Source organism: Taeniopygia guttata, chromosome 2 (assembly GCF_048771995.1).
Source record: "Taeniopygia guttata chromosome 2, bTaeGut7.mat, whole genome shotgun sequence".
Classification (NCBI taxonomy): domain Eukaryota; kingdom Metazoa; phylum Chordata; class Aves; order Passeriformes; family Estrildidae; genus Taeniopygia; species Taeniopygia guttata.
The window spans coordinates 32,793,042-32,818,616 of record NC_133026.1 but is presented as its reverse complement, the minus strand read 5'-3'; the positions used below and the strand labels follow the sequence as shown (position 1 = coordinate 32,818,616).

General features: G+C 39.1%; 1 protein-coding gene across 1 annotated transcript; it reads left to right on the top strand.

Moving 5' to 3' along the window:
- The first annotated feature begins 9,120 nt into the window (after positions 1 to 9,120).
- SPMIP4 (sperm microtubule inner protein 4) lies at positions 9,121 to 25,293 on the top strand. Its single transcript, XM_072924247.1, is given in 8 exon segments — positions 9,121 to 9,134; positions 9,998 to 10,151; positions 13,308 to 13,372; positions 18,399 to 18,428; positions 19,522 to 19,717; positions 24,781 to 25,119; positions 25,121 to 25,265; positions 25,268 to 25,293. Coding segments are annotated over 8 exon segments (969 nt in total).
- The last annotated feature ends 282 nt before the right edge of the window (positions 25,294 to 25,575 follow it).

Below are 25,575 nucleotides of genomic sequence, written 5' to 3'. Positions count from 1 at the left end.
AACCATTCCTAGAACAAACAAATTTTAAAAAAAGAAATTACAGTGGCATTTGACATAAAGCCTGAAGAGAGGATTTGTTGCAGTGTGCATTAATCTACCTATCAATGCTTTCTAACTTTTGCCTTTTAACACCAGCTTAAGGATAAGAATATGTATAGTTTCTCACTTCAATAAACAGTTTGCTTTGGCTCTTTTTGGATCTGAATACATCTCTAGCCCTCACAATATTGTGGCTATCAAAATCAGTGACAACTCCAGAGAATTATGTCTATCTTATTCACTGAAATGCTCACATCCCTCTATTTTTTTCCCACCAAAATTATGGGGGAAAACAAAAATAATTAGATAAATTACTTTTCTATCTATTTAGCTGAACTAGCCTCACCTTTTCTTGACCCACTACTATGTAGGTAATATAGCTTTCTTCACTTAGAAATGATGTTTAAATTTTTGGTTTTCACTGCCCCTCAGTTCACCATCTGAAGCATACTGAGTTTCAGCATTGAGGGGCTATTGGCTTACCTCAGCAAGTCTTCATCTTTTCTGTATTAGTCAAGGGGAAGGTTATAAGATCCCTGCCCTGAGATCATACATGTACCACAGCTAAACACAAATTAGTATTTTACCTGTCTGTGAGAGCCATCAAGTGATTCTTAGTCCCTGGGAGCAGAATATTTTGCTTAAGAAGGTGGAGTATTCTTTCACTTCCTTGCTGTAAAGCTCTTTCCTCTCTTTGCCCCAGGAAAAGGGATAGTTTTCTTTATCCCACTTTTCACTTAACTGCATGAGCACAGGAACAACCTTAGACAGACCCTGAGTGTTGGATTATAGGTGCAAGCAATCAGCAGGGCAGTGGAGTAAGAGAGGAAAGCAGCGGGCAAGCTCTCATGAAAAAACATAGTGAGGTAGAAACAGAAGCACTACAAGGGGAACTCACTGCAGGACATTTTTAATATGCTTAGGAAGATAGCTGGAGTAATAAAGTTGTCAGGCTTGTAAGTTGTCATTTTTAGGACTGGGTTGAAGTCACCTTTTCTTAGGTTTCCTGAGTAGCCTAGGAAGAATTCTTGAATGATCATACTTCTTAATACCACCTCGTTTCTGCTTTTGACTTCTGACCTTCACAGCATTTTAGAAGCAGAACTGTTTGTGATAAGTTTATTCTCTGTATTCTTCATGACACAAGATGGGACCAAAAGCAAAAGAGTGCTTTACTTAGGAGTCTTTGAAAAGCTTTTAAAACACACATTCATGAGTTTATTGGCCCTACTGGGGTGAGTGCTGAAAGAGCTGGCTGATATCTTGAGGCACTCTAAAGCTTGAACAATCGTGGTAGTTGGGAGACATGTCTGAGGACTGGAAGAAAGCAAATGCCATTTGAATCTTTGAAAAGGGCAGGAAGAAGGAGCCATGGAACTTCAGACTGGTCAGACTCATTTCCAGCCCTAGGAAGGCACAGAGCCACTCATCCTGGAAACCAGCTCCAGGCACGTGAAGGACAGGATGACCAGGAGCACGAACTCACCAAGGGAAAGTAATGGTTGATCATCCTGATGGTATTCTGCGATGAAAGGACAATGGTGAGGACAATGGACATTGTCTACCTTAGGTCATGCTTTTGACACTGTTCCCCATAAGGCCCACACATAGAGGAGATGATGAATTATGGCCTGAATGAGAATGAAAACTGGCTGAATTGCTGAGCCCAGAGGGTGATGATCGGTGCTACAAAGTCTAATTGGAAGCCAGTAATGAGCAATGTACCCCAGGAATCATTACTGGGGACAGATCTGCTCAATGTTGCCATGATTATCTGGGTGATGGGGCAGGGTGTATCCTTAGCAAGTTAGCTGATGACAGAAAATTGTGAGATTCATGATGCCAACCAAAGGGATCTAGACAGGCTGGAGAAGTGGACAGATGTGCAATTCAACAACGCATGCAGTTCAAGAAAGGCAAATGGAAGTCTCACATGAAGGGAGGAACAGCCCCATGCTGCGAGGAGGGCCAGCATGTGCTGCAGCTGACCAGCTGGAAAGCAGCTTTGCAGGAAGGACTGGGGGTGCTGGGGAACACCAAGTTGGACAAGAGCCAGCAAACTGCCTTTACTAGAAGGAAGGCAAATGGTATGTGGGACTGCATGAGGAGGAGTGGACAGCAGTTTGAGGGAAGTGGTCCTTCCTCTCTTCTCAGCATTGGTGGGACCACATCTGGAGTACTGTGTCCAGTTCAGAACTTCCCAGAGCAAAGCAGATGGAGCTACTGGAGCAAGTCCCATGGAAGGCTGAGCAAGAACTGTGCAGCCTGGAGAAGAAAAGGCTCAGGGAAGATCTCAGCAATGTGTACAAACACCCTGAAGGGAGGTTGCAAAAGAAGATGGAGCCAGGTGCTTTTCATTTGTGCCCAGTGAGAAGACCAGAGGTGATGGGCACCAACTGAAACACAAGATGGTCCATCTGAACATAAGGAAGCACTTAGCCTGTGAGGGTGACTGAGCCCAGAGAGGTGTGATACCTCCTTGGAAACATGGCCAAAGGCAGCCTGCTTCAGGTGGTCTTGCCAGGGCAGGAGTTGCACCAGGTGACCATGAGAAGTCCCCTCCCACCTCAAGCATTCTGTGATTTTGTGATATCCATCTTTCCCTGACACCATTGCTCTATCAGCACAGGACATCCACTGTAGCCTGGTAAGGGAGCTATACAGAGGTGTATCAAGGACCTTCATCCTCCCAAATTTTTTTCCAAAGAAATTCAGTAATGTAGAGATACAGGTGGCAGCAAAACACACAACTAAGGTACTGATAGATTTACTTGTGGGGGATGACCTTTTGGTGTGAAGATTCAGAGTGTAGAACTGATGTCCTAAGCCTTTTTCTTCCAGTCAGCACACCCTCTATAATAACAGCTGAGGTAGCTCATTCCCATTGTATCCTAAAACCACAACTCTAATTCTTCCATAGTATATTTTTGGAAGGAAATAACAGACATTTTTCAACAGTTGAGTAATTAATGAAATGAAGGGAAATATTCTGCTGAGCCTTTCCAAACATTCTTACTCTAGAGTAAGATGGAGCATAAAAAAGACATACTGAAATAATTTTTTTCAGAATATATTAAACTTGTGAACTCTGGAAATCACTGATACAGCTGTATCACTTGCACATGGCACAAGCATTAATGCTTAGTTCACTTTAATATGATGGCTAAGTCATCCAGATTAAAAACAAATCAGTGGTTCAAAATCATAATAAATGAATTACTGGCTCAACTGGGTATTAATAACACAATAGTGCATTTAATAGGTATTCAGAAGATGTATTTATGTATTATCACCTGCCAAAAGACATGTTCCCAGCTTTTTTCACCCTGCATTTCCAAGAAAAGTAGGACCTCCAGCTAGTTTGCTGTCACTGGTGAAAAAAAAAACCAAAAACAACAGAAACCCCACTATTTTCAAATGCATCCATTTATTTTGATGCCAATTCAAGCCAAACAAAATAGCATATTGAGAAAAAAGAAAAGGTCAGCAGAAGAAAGTAAAACAGATCAAAATCTATCACCATGTCTGTCAAACACAGGAAGGCAAAAACATCCAGCAAGCCAACTTAACCAGAATCCAAACTGGCCACCAGTGGTGGCCAGCTCCAACTGTTTTGAAGGATGGTGTGAACATCCCAACAAGATCTTAGCAAAGAATACTGGTATCTCCAAGAACAGGAATAAAAAATGGCACTTCATGGAAGTCTTGCTGCTGTGCTGCCTGCATTACTTGAATTCCACTAGGCTAAGCCAATTTGTCAAGAATTGAACCAGCAACCACATGACTTCACTCAATTCTTCTCAATCAAATTTTCTGTAACAAACTGTCTTGGTTTGTGGCTGTATTTATTGCTTTATCCAGGAGAGGTAAAACTGCACATGACCTATGTGTGTCTTGGATCCCAGCTCCCAGGTGTGCTCTAATACCCTCCCACCCCATTCAACAGTTAAACACCTGCTGACATCCCCAGCTGCCTCATCCTATGTGCTGCTCCCCAACACCCTCTTGCTGTGATGTCAAATACTACGAGAACACAGACCAAAGTACAGTGAGTCCACTGAACAAGAAGGCAAGCTTATTTCAGAGTTCAGCCCTACACAATTTCCTATTAGCACTTTTCTTCTAAAGAGACAGACAATCATGGTTGGGAAGACAGGGGCTGATCTCCAAATACTATTTCCTGTGTTGCAATAATATTTCTTTAGGGCTCTATAAGCACAATATTTGTTACATTTAGAAATCAATTTTTACTTAGATATCATTTCTCAAAATAATCATGTATCATTTTCTTATACCTTCCTACTTCCTCTCACTGGGAATTTTTCCTCAGCAAAGCCTCCCAGTGAGATAATTCATTCTCTTGATCATGGATTTCTGAAAGTTCTGGGGCTGAAATGTGTATGATGGTGGCTCCTGTATTAGAGAGATATCATCCTGGAAACTACTGATTTCCTTTGTGGGTGATTTCCCCTGAATCAATAAGGACTTGTGACTTTGGTCACTGAGCTAAAATCCCCTTGGATTGTTCTGCCAAGGAATTGGGCCAGTTTTCCAGGGAACAGAGCCGGACAGACAGTGTGGGCTCCTCTGCATGCATTGGACTGTGTCCAGAGAGCACTGTTCTTAGGGATGTCTTGACCCTTGGTCTGGGTCCTGCTCCTAAAGGGAGGTGTCAATGACTACAAGCTTGAGGTCCCCAAGGCAGCCACCTGAAAATGCTGTGCAAAAAATTAATTTTCTGGAGCTGAAGGCAAGTTTTAGGATTTGAATGGTGGTTTTGAACTAGTGCAGCCACAGGGGCATAGGACTTATATGTTCTGAACCATCTGATGAGGGAAGGTGGATTATTGTGAATCAGTGGTCCTGGTGCTGGTGTGCTGCGTAAGACTGCAGATAGGTTTAAGTCTGTATGTATAATGAAGCTGAGTGCAGTCAATCATGATCTGGTGCTATGGATGATAGCTGAATGCTAGGAGACTGATGAAGTAAAATTGATGGCATAGATCCCTGCCTCAGTGGGCAGCTGCTGTCATGGAGTTGCAAAGAGAATCCATGAAATATGGGACCTCCCTATATGTGCAACAGGCAGGGGCAAAAACTCTACTAGTCCAAGGATCCATATGTAATTCTGGCAGCCAGAAATAAATTTCTGAGACAGGCTAATAAAGCTTGATAGAAAGGAAATTCTACTGGGGTCAGAATGATGTGAACTCAGAAGAGCATTGCATTGCAAGTTCTAGCAGAACCCCAGCAGTTCTGCTAGAAAGAAAGTCTGATTTCTGTTTCTTGCCTACTTGCAGATTATGGATCAACAAGTCAGAACATTTTTCCTCATTGCAAGCCAGTCATACTTGAATCTGAGTTATCAGTGTAAGATTCCCATAGTGTTCATATAGATACCATAGCAGACCTACCCAATATTCTATAAATTGCCAGCATGATAGAATTAATCTAGGTTTTTTCACTTGAATATGTGCTTGTCATGGAGCAAGCAGGTTCCTGAGGGCTTCCCCAGGACTGTCCCAGAAGAAGCAGGCACAGATACAAGAGAGTGCTCTGCTGGCTCTTGGTGGATGGGAAAGGAAGCTGTGGTGCCTCTTTGTCTACTTCATCTAAGAAGCTGATGATGGCTTTTTGAGAAGACTCTTTGCCACTGTGAGTCAAAGCTTCAGGTGATAGAAAGTAAAAGTCCTGGTGCTTTTGTCTTGCACAAGAGAGTAGAACAAAGCAGGGGCAACCTGTTTAGGTATAAATGCCTGCATGAAGTTCTGGAGAGCTCAGGGGTTTATACTGGCCTAGTACAGCTCCTCTCCTCACAAACAGCTGATCAACCAGCATTGAAATACAAATTTGTTCAAGTGAAAGGAGGACTGAAGCACTTCCCCTAAGCCCAGATGTAGAGACAAAAACCTTGGCAATTAAAGAAAAAAATATTTTCGATTAAAAGTATCATGGGTTTAATGTCCTTTTCAGAGTGGGACTGGAAGTTTACAGTGAAACTGAATTCACCAAGTGAGACTTTCTGTGCATCAGTCCTTTCCTATGCAAGTTCAAACTTTCTGCTCTTACTTGAAAGCTTGTTTCCAGCTTCTGTTCATCAGTAACAGAAAGCAATAGTATCACACCTCTTTAATCTGCTTCTTTTCATTTTGTTTGTTTGTTTTATTTTGTAACCTTGTACAAATAACCAGTAGCAGTAGTAGAAGCAATCACTGTTTCCCATAGACACTTGCCAGAATTAGGCAGAATTCATCTGTTTTTTCCTTAGTATCCAGACACAGTAACAAATTCTCTGGTATTGGTATTTTATCCTGCATCTTTCCCTAAAAGTTCAAATATTAAACATGATAACCTGCCTGCCCCAACACTACCAAGAAAATGAAGGACCTGAAGTCCTATCAAGAAAATTCAATTTGCATGTAGTACTAACTCCATTTCAAATTCCTTGCTTGCCTAACTGTCTCAAAAGACAGGTAAGAACAGAACTTTTAAAATTATTCTATTAGAAGTATTTTATATCAATTTGCTGTTACTGAAAACATTTTCTCATGGTTATGTTTTTCTGGCAAGACACAATTTTTTTTTTCTTTTTGCTTTAATGAAACAGAGAATCTTCTATGTTGTGCAATAGTCTGTCGGTCCCCCAGGAAATATGTTCATTACAGCTAAAAAGAGGACTGCTAAAATAAATTATACTGTGACTTTAGTGTTCAAAATCTCCTGAAATAATTTTCATAAAGAATAAAATGAACACAAATATTGCATTTATATCTAATTTGGAAAGAATTGGCATATTTCGCAAGTAATCACCAACATTTATCATGGTATCTACTCCTGCTTTAAACCATTTTTTTTTTCCCTAGATTACAGTTTGACCTAGAATTACTGAAATAAACTTTTAAATTAAAATTTAAAATTAAAGGAAGCTTGCATTTAGCTTTTGTAATCATCAGTATGTACTCAGGAAGTTTCAGGTATCAATGTGTTTTCACTGTATTTTACAGGCTCAATTATACTAATAGCTGGGGGGAAGGATATGGCAGAATTCCTGCAATTTTTAAAGGTATGGAAAGTTGAATTTCCATGTTGCTCGGTACTCAAAACCTTTTTTTTAATCTAAATTTGTATTTTTTTCACACATAATGGATTCCAGTGTGAGCCTCAAGTCCTCCAATGTTCTTTCATGTGAGATTTTATCTCTGTTGTTAGCAAAATCAGGTCCTAGTTTCCATCTTTCTGGCAGCCTTCTGGTTTACTACAATTGATAAATTCTTTCATTATTAGTAATGTCTCCTATCCAACATCTGAATTTCAGTCAGAATACTTTGATATTATTGAATTATCACGCCTGTCAAACTGTGTCTTGATGCCTCCCACTTACAAATCTGCCCTGAGGCAAGTTTTTGTGCTATTCCTTGCATTGCAGGAATTTGATGAATTTCCATCTGCACTCTTTTAACTATTAATAGGCTTGGAAGTTTACTGAATTATAGGCCTGATTTAAATTTTAATGAATATCCAGGAAAGAATCATGTTAGCTACACAGGATACCCAGAAAAAGGAAAAATTAAGCAATGCAACAGCAAGGCACCTTTCAGATGACAACTATGTTAGACCCAATTCTGAAACACAAACATTAAATACACATAGCAAGGTTGTAACATTCTTTTCTCTGTGACCATCAAAACCTGTGTTGTAACACAGGTTTTAAGCTAAATTTTTCTGCCTCTGTAAACATACCACATGAACTCACCAGTGCACCTGAAAAGAAGAGGGCTGCATATTTGACAATATCATACATTTTTTTAATGTTACATTTTTTTCCTAGTCACATAAATACAAATAAATAAATAAATAGGACAGTTGTTCTCAGCTTTTAAAATTAATTCAGCCATTAATTTTATTACATTATTTTCTTGGACTGGAGCATTTGTTATCAATATTTCTATAGGTAGACTGTGCCCCTGAATAACCAAAAGCATGTACATATATTTGAATAATGCTAGGTTGTATATATATATACAAAGAAGGTATCTTATGCATTTTACCCTATCATCAGATAGCCAGATTCAGTGTTAATATCACAAGATTATGTGTATAGTTATTTATAGATTTATTGGAAAACAGCTAATAAAAATAAATTCACATTCATCCCACTCTAAAAAAAAATTCAATTAGTTCCAAATCAGTATGTTGCTTGGTGACTATGTCACTTGGCATGTATGGTAGACTACAGGAGAAGATGTGTAGAGTGAAACAGTGGGTGCTGAGGATCTGAGGTACACAAAAAATACATTTCAGATGCTCTTTACTTTGAATTAAGGGTCCATTTGTGGCTGTGGTACCTCCTGGTATATTTCTGGAACACAGCTTTCAGATAATTACATCCATAAGGAACCCAGTTCATGTACTCCAAGAGCAAGGTACTGCAAAACAGAGACCACTGAGAGATTCATATCAAAAGTGCAGTTCTGGATTAAAATGCCAATATGAATAAGAACTCTCCTTCCAAGACCTGCTGGAAGCTGTTAGCAGCACATACCCTCAAATGTGTTGGCTTCCATGCACTGATCAAAGCAGTTACTGGAGGCCTTCACAAGCTCATAATTTAAGACACTGTATTCTTACACTCTGTTTTGAGATCCACATGACATACAAAACAAACCTGAAGGGAAAAATGCAACTTTTTAATGATAAAGAAGGCACTAGCAAACTGATGTTCTGATCCCAGAACATTTTAGTTTTGGTAGTGTGGGCTTTTTCTCAGAAGAAAAGAGCCAGAAACCTGGAAGTTGTCTGTTAGAATTCAGAATAAATCTACTATTGTGGAAGTTAGAAATCCTAATAGTGTCTATGAAATCATTGTCTATAGTGCTGAGACTCTTAAAGATTGTTCATAATAGACACTTTAAAAATATGTTCACCTTAGCCCTTTTTTGATAATGTCTGGGCTGAGACATTTTTTAATGTGTCGTTGAGATTTCAAATGTCACTGGATCAACATCAGCTATAAATGTTTCTTTGGGAGAAGGAGACTTGTAAATATTTTAAGTTTAACACAGTCCTGTTTGAACCGACTAGATGGTCAGACCTTCGTATGTAACGCTTCTCTTTTATGTCTAAGGTAAAGTGGTTATTCTGCAGCTTGGTAGCCTATAGATAGGAGCCAACAGGAATGGTTTATTAATGATTACAGTGAGAGCTGGCTTAATGAATACAAACATCACAGCCACACAGGGGACTTGGCATCTGCCTGACTACTTTCAGATTGGGAGCAAAATTTTAGATAGAACTTGTAAGTGAATGCTTGAGTTCCTTCAGAAACTGAGAAACAGAAAAGTTTTCTGATACTCTGTGGCACATCAGATTCTTATTTTGGTTCATCATACACATCAAACTGCTTGATTTCAAATGACCAATGTATGGAAATGTACAGAGTATCCTCAGCCTCTAGCACACCCATGTGAGTGGTTCCTTCAGTATGAACTACAGCTATAACATTCCTTGTCCCTCTCTAGAGATGGAGAGGGGAAGTTTCCAAAGGCATAAATAACAAATTCTGAAATCAGTGGGAACTAGATGCTAAAGCTTCCATCTGTGCTACTGTATATATTTGCTGTCCATATGCTACTGAGAGTGCAGGTATGTATGTGCTGGCAGCTGATACTCAATAACACTGCAAGATGCACATGCTGCACACATCTATCACCTTCTTTCTTCCTCTCACTGATCAAAACATCCTCGACTTGACCCAACCTTCATTAAACAATTGCCAATTGCTCTTGCACTAACTTCTCCTAGTGACAGCTCATCCTAATAGCATTAGCCAGAATAAGCTGATAAGTCACAGTCATGAAAATACAGCCAAGTAGTCATTGTTTAAAAGACTTCAGGTAACCATCACTGTCACTGCTATCAAAAGACATTTTGGTTCTTTTTTTTTTTTTTTTCCTTTCAGATATAAAGAGTTCAGAAAATTCCTTCACTGCTGCAAGCTTCCCTAAGGAGCAGAAAGAAAGCACAGAGGATTTGCTCTACATATACTGCCAGAAGACAAGTGAGCAAGGGAAAAGGATCTCCATATACATTTGTTAATGGATGTACACCTTATGGTACTGGAGAAGACCCTCAGCCAATGTAGGCTAGACATATACTTCTCACAGTCAAAATGTTCAAGTGAAGTGCTTTCACCAAGAGAAGCTCAAGACAGCAAAATGGCTGGACAGCAATTTAGACTAAGATGTACAAATATCTGCATGGGTACTTTAAGCTTTTAGTTTTTTCACAATGCCCTAAATATTAATGTGGAAATATATTAGTACTCTCAAACCTCTACACAATATTTTCCTGAAACACTTGAAGTTCCAAATTTCCACATTTATTTTTTGCCCATCATTTGATAACTATTTACTGTTGGCTCTTGTCCCAAACACCCTTCCTGAACTTAAAGATTTCACTTTTGGCCTGATTTACAGCATCCCCAAATACCATAGACATAAACATGAAAAGTCAGTGCTCAGCTTTTCAGAAAGCTGTTATAAAAGAAGAGATATGTCTATGAACAACAACAGCTGAGGAGGAGCTGTTGGGGAATGCTTTTGGAATTAGGGCTCCTTTTCACAGACTCTAACCACAGCCAATTTGTTCTTTAAAATATACTGAGGTTGGTGCCTCCAGTGAGGTGGTGAAACCAATTCCAAGACTTATTTTTCTTCATGACAGCATAACTTAAAAAAAAAAAAAAAAGAAAGAAAAAAAAAAAACTGGCCAACTGAAAGATAGGCAAATGATGATGCCAAACCTGTGTTGTTCAAACACTCATGTAGGATTCAGATCACCATTACTGACTTACAGGAAAGCTTTGAAAGCAGAGCACGCTGCTTAAGGCTGACTCAGAAATGTCCATGGATAGCCTTCAGTCCTGCAGCCTTTCCTGGACGACAGGAATTGAAGACACAGAATAGAATGTCAAAGAGTTAAAACATGACTCAAAGACTGAAAACTTGCCTTCCTGTCCTTGTTCTCCTCTTTGTTATCATGAGCTAACCTTTACATGAAATGATCACAGAATATCTCAACTGGGAAGGGACACATATGGATCACCAAGTCGATCTCCCTGACTAGCTAACACTAAACCATGACCAAGAGCACTGTCCAGATGCTCCTTGAACTCTGAAAGACTTGGCGTCATGATCACTCCCCTGGGGTGTGTGTTCCAGTGACTGGTCACCCACACAGTGGAGAACACTTTCCAAATATCCATCCTGAACTTTCCCTGATGGACCTTCATGCTCTCACATCCTATCATTTTTGGTCACCAGAGAGAGGACATCAGCACCTCTGCCTCCCTTGTGGAGGTCACCCCTCAGCCTTCTCTTCTCCCAGCTAAACAAACCAAGTGACCTCAGCTGCTCCTTGTACATCTTGCCCTTGAGACCTTTCATCATCTTGGTCCCCTCCTCTGGACACACTCCAACAGTTTGTGCTTCTTGCACTAAGGCACCCAAACCAGCACAGAGTGCTCGAGGTGAGGCTGCAGCAGTGCAGAGCAGAGCAGGACAGTCCCATCCCAGTCACTTCCCTCACTTGGCTCACTGCACTCTGCTGGGTGCACCCCAGGGTACAGCTGGCCCTTTCGGCTGCCAGGGCACACTGTTGACTCATCTTCAGCTTGCCATCAACCCAAACACCGGATCTCTTTCCCCAGGACTGCTCTCCAGCCTCTCATCACCCAATCTGTACATATAACCAGGGTTACCCCATCCCGGGGGAGAGTCCAGCACTTGCATTTGTTAAATGATGCTGATGGGACTTCCATCCCAGAACCATGGCAAGGTGCTGTGATGCCACAGTGATAGGACAGGTGAAAGAATGCCTAATGAGCTTGAAACAAGTATTTTCATTGCTCTTGTGCTTTCTTTTCTGAATACACAATCCCTTGGATTATTTGTTGTGCAGGAACACTAGTGTAGACCCCCTAACCAATCCAAGTGAATCCCATTCTGGAGAAAAGAAGAGGTCCAGGAACAAACCTTTCCTATTCCACAAGGTAGAAATTGCCTAACTTGCATGTACTCTATGTCTGTACATTCCTATACTCACATTGCAAGCCAGGAGATTTGGCCAACTCAGGCATAGTACCTCATGAGAAAGTAGATAAGCCACAGCAACTACATGTCCCATCTCAGAAAACAAATGTAGCAGTCAGAAAGAAAAAAGAGTTTAGCAAGCTACTTCATAAACCTATGTTAATGACATCTATTTGCTGTTTGTTCTGGACAACTCCCACAGTAAAATGTAACTTCAGGAGAGTTGTTCAAAGCATACACACGTACCCACAATCCTGAAGGTGCTACTCTGGGGCAAAGGAGAGTAGCCTTTCCTCCATACTAATTTTCTGTAAAACACAGAAAACTGGCAAGCAACAGAGCCACAGTAACCCCAATAGCATCAGTTTCACTGATCTCCAAATGTACCAGGTTAGATATTAATTAAAAGCTTAGTCTAGTGCAAATAATTAGAGTAAAAAGCTGAAGTGGGCAAGATTCAAATGAAGTATTTTAGTTTTTGTGCCTCAGATAGTACTGGCACAAATTTCAGTGGGGAAAGTATAAGAAGCCTAAATATACTTATGTTTATAATAGAATTTGTAAATAAAACTCCAGGAAGGAGCCACAGTGAGAATTAATTAAAATGTTATGCTTCTTTTAATGCCAGGAAAATCTTACTGATTGTGGCTGATGTTCCACCTGCATTTCCATCATTTTCACACTATCATGTGCTCTCTGTTGTTGGTTTTGTTTTTTGGTGTTGAGCTGTTTTCAGATTCTTGTCAATGAAAAGCACCGTGCAGTTTGGCTGGATTCTGGGAGCCCCTTGGCAGAAGGAGCTGAATGTGATCCCTAGAGTGTAGAAATAACTTATTTTAGGGTAAAAAGTTGGAGCCTGTACCTATTTGAGGCATTCCCATAGCTCCTGTTGAATGTTAGGTGTGTGCGGTAAGGAACTGTAAGAGCCAGACTTTCACAGGGGGAAATGCTCAACATTATCAGGAACTTTAAAGTCAGGCATGGATGCTCAGCACTTCTCAAAATCCAGCCCTGTATGATGTAGATTTTGAAACACAGGATAATTTCCACACTGGCAACATCTATGAATTTTGATATTAGCAGTCCCCTGAGAAATCAAGACAAAACCATACCAATTTATTTGGATTTTTATAAGGAAATAGAGCATAAACTTTATAAATTTATGTGTTTCCTTTGCAGAGAGGCCTTCTTATTGATGTCACTCAGCTGACAAAAAAAAGTGATGTGTGTATGAATGATGAACTTAAAGTTTAAATTTTCAGTTAACCAGATTTGAAGTTAAGAGAATACAGCAGCAAACTGAATATTCATTCTACTTTGATGATACGAAGTGCAGCTATTGTATGAAATCAAAGGGCCATGTTCTGTAAAAAGGGATTAGCTAGTAACAAAGGACAGCAAACACAGGAATTCAGAGTACAGCATTGGGCCACTTCAGTTCAAGTAGCTCTTCAACAAGGATCTCTGAGTTTGCTTTATAGGTTGCCTATATTTATCAACTAGTAATACTAAAAAACATTAGCCTTTCTGCTTGCTAGAATCCAGATCAAACTGAAGTAACTGTAGTTATCATGACATCAAATTTTTCTCATACATATTTTTATATATGTATTACTGGAGGAGGCTTGTCGGGGATTCTTTTCCTCATTGGTGCTGTTCAAGAGGTATTTGAGTCAATATGGGTGCTGTGGGAGTTTTGCAATCCAACATTTTGCCACTTGATGGCACCAGCAAAACACTTGATCAAACTACCGGGATTTTTAGATTAAGGTAGTTTGAAGCATAGATGTAAATTCTTCAAAAGAGAAAATAAACAACCTCTTATGTCATCATTGATAAGTATATTAGAAACCTGAGAATAATTCTGTAATGATTTCACAGTTAACTTTACAGGGCTGTGATGTGCATTCCTCATGACAGTTGTTCACCAGAATGGCTCATCCAGGTACACAGGCTGAGGAAGAGATCTCAGCACTTGCCTAGGAATTTTCTTCTTTAACAGGAAGCAACCAGGGACTGCTGTGACTCTGTGCCCTTGTATCAGCTATATAAGGAGGAAGGAGATTTTACAGGAGTAGGTCAAATTCTGTCCCCGTACACACTGAAATGTACATAACCTTGGACTCTGAATGTTTGATTAACAGATCATTAAAATGCTTTATGCATTATTATGCACTCACATCTTAACCTGAAATATGCTGGGTCTCTAAAAACATTTTAATTTTTCCTAGTTTAATTATTTTCTTTCCCTATAATATTCTATTTTCTTGGTCTTTAAAAGACCTTTAAATTGAAGAATATATCCTTTTGAACAAAAAGTGAAACACATACACAAAAAGTCTTCCACGTTCATAGTCCAAGGTCTTTCAGAGCAAATATTCTTCCTGCCATCAGTAACTATTAAATGGTGACAGCCACATGGAACCTTTCCTGAAAAATATACTCTGAGTGGTACTAAGCAGACCTACCTGGGAGCTATTAACACTAAGTTTATTTACCTTATAGCCTGTGAGGGCTCCTTTGAGCCATTACTGTCTTTTGTGGGAAATGAATTACAAGGTATTTGCAATAACTCTTTCCACTTTCATGGACCAACAATGCCTTTGCCTTAAGGATGAGCACTGTGTATCCTTGGGTACTTTTGCACACTGGAATCAATCACTGACTGATGCAGATGTGCTTTGCTGAGTGCACTGGCACTGGGTCACGTAGATATGCCCTCCCAGTCAAATGTACTGGAGAAAAGTAATTGCCTCCTCACTTCTAGAGGAGTAAAGGGTCCTCAGGTTCACATCAAACAAGACCACAAAAACTGGGAAAGGTGTTGAGAAACACCTTTCAGCCACTGCCAAGAGCCTTAGTTATACGCATATATCAGGCTAGAGCAATGGCAGCTGTCCTTCCACGGACAAACCACACCAATAAAGTTTCCAGTAGGTTTAATGACAGGATAAAATGAATGAAAATAGTTTTGTTATGTTTTTTTTGGGTTTGGTTTGGTTTTTTGGGGTTTTTTTTTTTGTTGTTTGTTTGTGGTTTTTTGTTTGGTTTTTGTTTGGTTGGGGTTTTTTTGGTTGTTTTTTTTTTTTGTGTGTGTGTTTTTTTGTGGGGTTCTTTTTGCCTTGTGGGTTTTAATATGGTTTTGCTGTTTATCACGCCACAAAGTATTTACATTCCTCTGGCTGTGTCCCAGCTCCTTGACCCATGGTGGTTCCCAGACCTGCAGATTCCTGACCAAGCAGGATTTAAGGTTAGGCAAGATAAGTGATTGCCTCCTTTTGCAAGAATACAAGACTGAAGAGAAAGTCAATTTACACATTTGAAACAATTTATTCTCCAGTTGTAATTTCCTTTCTGTTAAAATTGGCAAGCATGATACATCTGATTCTCTTAATAATTTCGAGAATACACGGGGAAGTAACAGGAAAGAGAAGCAAAATGTTCTCTGGCCTGATCTAGAAAATAAGGTGAAGGTCATGAGGCTCCCCACACTGCATCCCTTTCAGGCCAAAACCAGACTTGAGAGAAGAAACAGATCTTTAGAGGCCCCTAGCATGTGTCAGAGAGTAGAAAAGTAGTACTAAGTGGGAGACCCTCATGAAGGTCACACAGGTTCCAATGTGCCTCTTACTACTATTACTGAACAAGTGCATCTCTCCACTAAATGCTCTGCCATCATGAGGGAAGCTGCAGAACTACTGCACAGAAGCCAGAGTGTCCATAAGGATACTCTCTCATATGAAACTTAATTTCTGCCTATTTTATCAGAAAATGCTTGAAGAGTGCCCATAGTGCACTCGTTGCTAGGGAAATGGGATGGTGCTCATCTGCACAACTCCCTGGATTTGTCCTGAGCTTTCCAAACTGGGAGCATAAATCCCTCCACCATGAGCCTTGGCTTATTTTCAGTAGACAACCTCCATATGCTGTATGGTCGGATCATAAAGGGGCAGATGATATAATACCGAGCAACTGTTTCTTGTGTGATAATGACAGACTCCAGCAAAAGTCTAATAGAACTCCAAAACATTGCCAAATTTTAAATACTGCTAATATCTTACTTCCTTTCCAGAAAAAGCTCTAAATTTCTTCTTTCTCTTCTGCCTTCCATTCTGGGTGGCTTCAGGCTTGATTAAACAGTATGAGTTTTAAAAATATAACAAATGTTCTTAACAGCCATCTACCCTCAGAAATGCAAAACTTTGCTCGCTGTTACAACCTGAGCTCAGAAACCTTCTCTAAATCATGTCAGTCACGAAAATGCATGTTCATCCTTATTTTATTGCTGTCTTAAGTTTAGATGTTAAAGAGAAAAGTGATATACAATGGTAGTTAAGTAGTTCTGCCATGCCAGAGCTCAAAGCAGATTGACTGTCCTTATTTATGTGTATGTGTATCAGCAATATGTCCAATTATTGCAGTGAAAAATGTGGTAAGTCACACTGTAACACAACAAAACAGAAATTGAAAATACTACTTAGATTTATTTTCAATTCACATTCTGTTACAGTAATAAATCTGTAACAGAATGTGAATTGAATAGAAATACTAAGAAGTATTCTACATATCTACAGCACTGGTAGATACACACCAGTTCTAACAGTAGAAATAAACAGAAAATCAACTAGAATTATCTATGGAATAAATATTCAAAGATGCTGGTCTGCAAGTCTGGTATTTCTATAAAGGATTCCCATTATTAAGACAAATGTGAACTTTGAATCAGAGCCCCAGTTTGTTAAAAATGCAACAATATACAAATAGTTGCCAGAATTCAACACTTTAAGTCCTGTTATCTTTGAAGCATCACACATTAAAAGTATCTTTTGTTCAGCTCAGCTGAGGCATGAGTTATCCTGGCACAGCAATTTGTGAGATATCACACCTCATATTGCTTGCAGTGAGTCCCATAGCATCACAGCACAGATTCCACAATGAAGTGCATGATTTCTGTATCTCGTATCAGAATGTGTGAATAAAATTGATCTGACAGTTGAAGCTTATCTTTAAAACACCCATGTTAGTATGGAAAGAAATAAGCACATTACTGTATTTAAACTCTTTTTTGTGAAGGGACTTATTTCCTCTTTATAACTTTGCAATACCAATCTTTATAGAGATCAATTCAATGATGGAGTGGCCCAGTTGCACCTTGAGTCACAGATGACTTGGAGAGAGCTTGAGTGCAGCTCCCATGTCACAGCCATGTCATTAACCAGGCTACTGAACAAACCCCAGCCATGGGAGAAGAGAGATCCCACAGAACTGCAAAGGCTGAAATTATGGAATCCCTGCAGGGCCTATAACAGTTCTATGTCCTCAAGCCGAGTAAGGGGAGGAGCTCTGAAGTTACCATTATCTCCTGCTTGGAAATAAATCTGGGACATCCCTCTTCTCACTGTGGAAAACAAGAGCTTTTAGCAATATGCAGGTTTTGGTATACAGCTTTTGAAGAAACAAGAAACATTGTGTGACATTGTACAAATAATAAAGCTTAAAAAAGGGCTCTCATCTGAAAACATCTCATACTCATTTACAATAAAAACCCTTTGAAGCAAGGCCTGGTAGATAAGCCTTTCTTATGAAACACACAAAATTTTGGAGCTCTAGGTAAACTACTTAGATTAGCCCAGTAATACTTACTTCAAGCATTTGTTTTATTTTTTATTATACCAAAAAGAGCCATTAAGCAAATAATTGCTTTTTCAACATTAGATATTTTTCTAACTTGGTAAAATTGCCAAGAGACTCTTAGCTAGGCTAGTGATTAAATTCTTGCCCTATAAAGTTAGTGTTTTATTTTGCTTGCCTTGAAATAAATAAGTCTCCAAGGTAAAATATAAATAATGTATTAGCATGGTATGAAGAGGAAATTTCTCTGCAAGTATAAACAGGCTACGTTTTTTGTTTTGCATTACTGATAAAAGGAATTTTTTAAAGTTTATTTTTTATACTAATAGTACATACCATTGTTAACTAATACAAAGCTTATTACACAAAAGTCTAAGGAGATAGATTTTTTTTTCCTTCACTGTGTTTTAAAAAGACATTCCACACATCACAAGTTCCTGATGTCTTTTCAGTCTTTGGCACCTGGCAACACAAAACATTCCTCATGTAATGAGTAGTATCAGTAAGAACACTGCCTGCACTGCTTACACATTGATTTGTCCCTAATGTATACCGACTGCACTGATTCAGATAAAGCGTGGGAGATGCAAATGAGAGTGGGTCACTTCAGCTAATCTATTGCATTTCTTCCTAATATAGGCTTCCCAAACCACCAGATACTTTGCCTAGGTACATTTCACCTGTATCTTACCTTTCCTTAATGAAATAAAAGGGCAAGTTGTTCCTCTCACAATCATAATAGCACAGTGCAGGTTACTTGGCAATAAGCAGCAGCAACACTATGAGGCACAAAAATCTCTCTATTGAACAAAGCAAGCAATGATTAGGTTTAGTGGATTAGCAGTGTTTACTTAACACACACACTCTCCTAACAAATACTGATCTTCCTGACTTACCTATGGGCTAATTGGGTTTTCTTGGCTGGGTTGTTCACGGCCTCCTTACCTACTGTGAATTAAAGTGTTTGAGAGCAACTATAAAGCACAACTTCTCTCTTATAAAGCAGATTTATGAGAGAGAAGCCTCAGAAAAGTCCAGCTTGGTAAGAACTCGTTATGTCATGACACACAGCTCCAAGAACTAAATTAATCTGGCTCCCATACAAAACCGTGACATTGCTTTACACAGCAACTGGGGGAAGGTGTTTGCTCTCAGCAAGTTGCTGTATGCAGTGGTGCTAAAGTTAAATTAATCCAAACAGGGATTCATTTAACAAGCTAGTCTTTCTTACTGGAATAAACCGCTGCTTTATTTTTCCTCAGATTTCATGATTCTCCTGATTTTATTAAATCCTAAATTACTCTATCATTAAAAATTTATAGCTGAAAAGAACAGCCATAGGAACACGGGCACTCCATGAAATCCCAGTTCTCAGTATCCCATAAAATCTCCAGTTAAGCTTTATCCTCCTTCCTCACAGAAATAAATGTAATCTTAGAGACAAATTTTGATTACACAAGCAAAAACTCAGTTACTATTAATTGGAGCTGTGCAAGAATATTAAATTCCCCTAAGCCACATAAAAGTAAATGAGAGTCAGTATGATTGATCATGTAAAAAAGCTGCAAGGGCAGCATCATTGGGAATTCTTTGCAGGGTGGAAGGAAAAGGGGATTAAAAACCTAAGATATCACTTTTTTGATTCTCACATTCCTCCCCGTTCTTGCAAAGTGTTATATTTAATCTAAAGCTCAGTGAAATGTGAAATAAGGAAATTTTCTTTCTTTCTGTCCTTCTTCCTGACAATTTAAACCAACCCAAGACCATTGCGCCTGCCATTTTCCTCCTCTCACCCCTATCCTACACACATTTCTAGGTATACCATGTTCCCAAACTTCAGATCACCTGAGGGTTGAGACACAGGAATCAATTCAGGCAGTCATCAACCTTTCCATCTCAGTATCTCTAGCAAGACTTTTGACATGGTTGTTCTGAGGAAGACCAAAGCTAAGAGAGAAGTCCGCTGGTTTACCCTTTATTCTTGAAATTTAATTAAAAACACTCTGGCAGCCATGGCTCTTTTCTGCTGAAGTTTAACAGAATCTGACTACATCCGTGGTCAAGATAAACACCTTGGCTTAAAATAAAGCTATAGGTGCTGATAGTTGCAGTCTCATGGAGGATGTCTCAGCACTGAGAATAAAAATAATTTGTGGCCCCCTTGTAGCCTCAGAAGCCAACAGACCTATTAGCACAGCTGCCATTCCCCACAAAAGCATGATGGATCACTTAGCATGTCTGATATCTTCTGCCAGATAACTAATTCTCCACAGTTCAAAATAGGGAAAGAAAAATGAAAACAAAAATCATCAGTGGGACCCAAAAGTAGCATTTTTTGAGACAAAGTCATGCCTGACACCTGGATTGGGGTCAACAGAAATACCCATGAAATAAGACCTGAATTATTTAAAACATTTTGTCACTACACAAATAGTAGAACAAGATCCAGAGAGAAAAAACAATTCTTCCTACCCCTTATGAAGCGCTAGAACTCACTATTTGCAGAACACTATGTAAGCCATCGTGAGGTATTTGTTTTTAACCCCAGCAACATTTTACCCTGCGAGTGTTTTACATAAAATATTGGAGGAAAAGGACATGAAATTATTGTTCTTAACTGACAGGCACCTTGTTTCAGAAGACTTCAAAGATCACCTGAGTTAACTGATGAGGAGCACTTGACAGCTACCAGCTACACAGGGTTAGGGGGAATTTGGGACAGGAAAAAGCCAGGCCCTCTGTGTGCCATGGCAGTGCTTGTCAGGAAAGGTTCGGCAGCAAATGTTTGAAACAGAAAAAGCACATGCTGTCATGGATAAGAAGCTTTTCAGGAAAGTAAAAGCTGATAATGTTAACTGGGAGGTCAATTTGCATTAATTAGCTGCCATTCCCGGTCACCATTACAATGCTGTATATTTATATAACTAGGTACATGACTGATTTTAGTGAAGTATTTGTCCATCCAAAACCAAAATCCTTCCACAGAATAGGTAATGTTAGGAGTAGTCATTTTTAGTCAGTTTTCACTGATCACTGGTCAATTTAAGAAACGTTAATCACATGTGGAGGTGGACTTACAAAGCTTATTTTTGCACAAGAAGATCACCAAATCTATTTCCAGCAACATTTAACAGGTTCAGAATTATCAGCTAAGGGGAAAGTTACCATGGGCACTTAGGAAATACTTTAATTGTATTTGCTGTTCCCTCCATATGTTTTAACTTTCTTGGAGACTGGGACACTCCAGTTCTCATGGCTAAAGGAGAAATCCCTGGTTAAATACTGATAATAACCTAGACTACAGTCCAGTGACTTTTACCAACAGAAGGCTGTGCTTAAAAGCTTTGTGTCTTTTTCCCATTTCTCCTTTACAAAACTCATATAATCTATCATGTAATTAATGCTGGCCGGATCATTGTGAGGTAAAAAAGGAAACAAGAGGCAGAAAGATTGGAGAGAGAGAAAGTGGTGACAGAAACAGGGTTGGAAACTAATTCCAGTGCAGTTTCATTTTGAAAAGACAGTTAGAGAAACTTAGTTATTCCTGATGGTGACATTAGGAGCTCAGAATGAGCTTCACAATTCATTAAGCTTTAGAGTCTGCTGGTCCTGTTTGTAAAAACTGTGCACAGAAAATGAAAGAATAACCTTCACTGCTGGTGTGTGAATCAATCCAGAGCTCCTGCAATTGGCAATGGGAAGATGGCTTTCTGCAAAGACAACTTTTTTTCTGGTAAAAAATTGAGCTCTCAGCTGCTTGTCACCACCTCTTTGCCTGGGACATTTAGATTTCCAGATCTAGTGGTGCAGATGACCAAGCAGAGTACTTCCACTAAGACGTCATCCAATATCACTGATGCTGATAAAATAGCTGATCTTGTCTAATCCTGCTGATTTTGTACCAAAAGAGTGAAGATGAGTTCTGTTTGCACATCCATCAGACCAGTTTCCAAAGGCAAAAGAGACATTAGCAGAAGTTCACAGAAAGCACCTCTCCCACCATCACAGCTGTCTTTATAGTGAGCATTCATCTACAGCTAAAAATGCAGATCCATCTGTGATTCTGATCTATGCAGATACAGTATTTACAGGTGTGGCAATGGAAACAGTAAGAGGCAGTTTATTTTAAGGCAGTTTATAATTGTGACTTCTACAGAAAAAGAGCTTACATAGCTTTGCCTGTCTACCATATGGGACTACCATGAGAACTTCATTCCAAGTTATTTAACCGGAGTTCAGCATAACTATATACCTGTTGAAACTTCCACTTGATTACTAATACTGCAGTAAATATATTTTCCCACCAGATTTTATTTTTTTTAAATAGTCTTCCCCATACAGCACAAATATTTGTTTTATACCTTACCTGTTTCTTCTTGTCCTTCATCTTTCCAAGTTTGTTGAAGAAAATGGTCAAATATATTATCCAAATCCACCAAAGATAGTGGCCCCCAACCCCAATTTGAAAGAGCTCAAATATAACTTTTCTCCAAGAATAACCACTACAAGACACTGAAGGGGTTCTGGAGATCACAACATACAGTCAGGTCTTCACAGGTGTGCAATTTTTATTAAATTAATTTAGTTGGGATAGCAATGTGAGACCACAAATTATTAGCTTCTAATTTCTCAAAGACATTGATGTTTTGTCATTTAGTAACAAAGGACACATAAACAGTAAATTATCTAAGGTTTTTCAGGGGGATTGTAGATTAGCCCTGATTTTCCTAACCCATAAATATGTGTAACAATAAAATATGTCTCTGTTTAGGAACAGTTCCAATATATTTCCTTACATTTTGCAGATTGACTGGAGAACTAGGTGAAGACATAGAAGTAATAATACTGGATTTACTAAGAATCTCACGCTCCCACCACAAGTAATACTGGCAAGAGTATTATCAGAATCAGCTGGCAGAATTAAGCCTTCTCTTTGACAATACTTAAGCACAGGACAAAGATCACTCGAAAGCAGAGGCAAAAGTTCAGAATACTAAATCAGTCCTGACACAGCTGGTTGACAGAATGGATTAATGGCTTCTTCAGGGTTTGCAGAAGGGGAAGTTACTGTGATTATCTGCTTACTTTTATATTACCATTTTAAGTCGGCACCAACACACAACAGAAATGCAAAAGACCTTTAGCCTTGGGCAGTATGTGTAACAGTGTCCATAAAATGAGTTGGCAGCTGTCATGTGAATGGGGACAATCAGGACAGTCTGACTGAACTTACCAATTCACTGTCCTTATTGCACTATGTGTTTGATAAGTGACTTATTACCATTGCAGCCTACTGCTGCCTTACTAATCACACCAGTTTAAGTTTGGCAGAGTTTCTATGATTTACACGCTTCCATTTGCATGAGTGATTTGCCTTTCTTCCTCCAAGGTGCATCAATAACATTAGCAGGTTCTATTTTAATGCCAAGATTTACTCTTAAGGAAGTATAAAACTATATTGAAAAACTCCATGTTTGTTGTCTTCAACACTTTTTATATTCTCTGTGACCTGTATAAAAGTGAAAAGCTACTATCTGCATTAAATGCTACTCATGCAAGCAGAGCATAATGTGTTATACAAGCAGAGCAAATCAAGTTGAGAGTTATGTTTTGCTAATGCATCATTACTTGTGATGGCTTTATATACACAGCTCTGATTGACTGCAACTCTAAGCAATTGTAACTGACTAAGCAATTCTGCAGGTAAAAGAGAAGGAACACATTCCTGCTCTGCTGGCTTTATAGCACTTTGTCCTAGGGTGACTAAACCAGAACACACTTCCAGATTCAAACTGCATGGACTTACATAAAGCAGAGCAACTAAGTAAGATGCTGTCATTTTCTTAGTTATAGTCCCAAATGGCCTTGAATAAGAAGTCCCCAAATTGTCCTGCTTTTCTTCTATTGGATTAAAATAAATCCAAGTAAGGAAATCCCTTCTGATTTACAGTTTACATTTTCTGATATATTTACAAATTTCTGATAATTGAATCTCTGTATCTGCAATGAAAAAGCTGTCTAACTTTTTTTTTTTCAGGGTAATGAAGAAAAAAAATTGTTTGCTTTATGATAATGAACACTTCAAAGCACACTTTCAACAGTTTGTTTCTGGAAATGAAAATCCAGACTAGCACATTATATAATTCAAAACTGAGCAGTTTTATTGCCCTCTGGCTTCCAAAGTGTGATTGGCAGAAGCCTATCCTGGGTCATGCTGATTTACCTGAACAACACTCATCCACTTAAAGCATAAATATGTTGAATATCACACATTGAGATTGTTCAGCACAGTAACTGCTAAAGTTCATTCTTTGGCTATGGGACTCAAATGTACTTTACGTTTGAACAGTTCCTTTGGCTCTGCACCAGCATCTAAAGCCTCAACAATGCAAAAGATTCATAAAGGTTAACAGTATTATCAGCAGTGGATCAAATTGTGGTTGAGAAAGCTAAAATGTCACATGCAAGTAAGCATCCTAAAAACCACCTGCAACTGTTCCTAAAAGAAGCTAAAAACACACTGATTCAAATCACCATTTATACTATCACCATTTGAGAAGACACATGCTTATAGAAGAAAGAAAAAAACACAAGACGTCTATACCCACTTTTATCGTACGCACTGGAGTGGAACAGAATATTTAGTTCTCTGAAGCATAAAGAATGACTCTGAGCTCCCTATATGATGGGGCAGTAGTGAAGGTCTGGCCTGTTTCTCTTAACTGAGTGCCTTTTCAGGGCAGACAGGGTCAGTGGTCTGCTAAAATAAGCAGTCCCTGCTAAGAGACATAGATGGCAGTATAAATCCTGCTACTTTCTTCATACAGAAACATTTCTCCTGGTCTGTCACAAGTGAGATCTCCTGAAGGATATGCTGCATGCTTACTTCAAGGTGAACATCCCCATGAATCAATTCTGCACAAACTCCTTCAGATGCCTTCACCTGTACTCAGCATTCCCACTGTTGTCACCAGCTACTAAGGCACAATGCCGAGTGAAATAAAAAGAGCAGCCAGCCTAGATCAGCAGTGCAGAGAGACAGAAAACAGACCAGAAATGGGATGTGAGCCAAGAGCAGGACACTTTGTCTCAGACATGCTACCAGAAAGTTCCTTATCTTGATTCAAGCCCAACAATAAACAACCTTCTGAAAATCACTGACATGTTTCAAAAAGAAGCATTGTAGAGGTGTCAGCTTTCAGGAAGGCCCAAATTTGAACCCCTTCCAAAATCTGCATGTTCACTTTCCTACAAAGACTTCAAGTCCAGATATTTGGATCAACATACAATATTGAAAAACCCAGTTAACCTAAGTAAGCCAAGCTTACCGCTGGATGTAAAGCATGAGGAAAGTGGAATTTTTTTTGCACAGACTTTGCCATCAAGAAACATGTCTGCTTGCATGGAGACCAGAGGATGGGCCAAGGGAGATAACACTGCCTGAATGGATCCCCAGCTGTGAAGTTCCTCAGGTCCAGACAGTGTTGATAGAGCTGCAACAGTCCCTCTTTATACAGCAGCACAAAAACATTGACATGATTCCTTAAAACGAGAGAGAAGAAATACTCAGAGATAACACTCCTGAAAGAGACACAAGAACTATGGTTTTGATTATTTTTTTATTTCTTTAGCTGACACTTTTTTTTTCCTAATGGAGTAACAAATAAAAAGAACTTCAATACAAATTGTCTGTCCTTTCCAAGGGAACCATAATAAATTCAAACAGTAAAGAGAAATTAGAGTAGCCCAGAACATGTGGAAACTATCTGAGAACATTAGAAGAGCTTGCGCTAGAGGCTGTGAAAACATGACTATT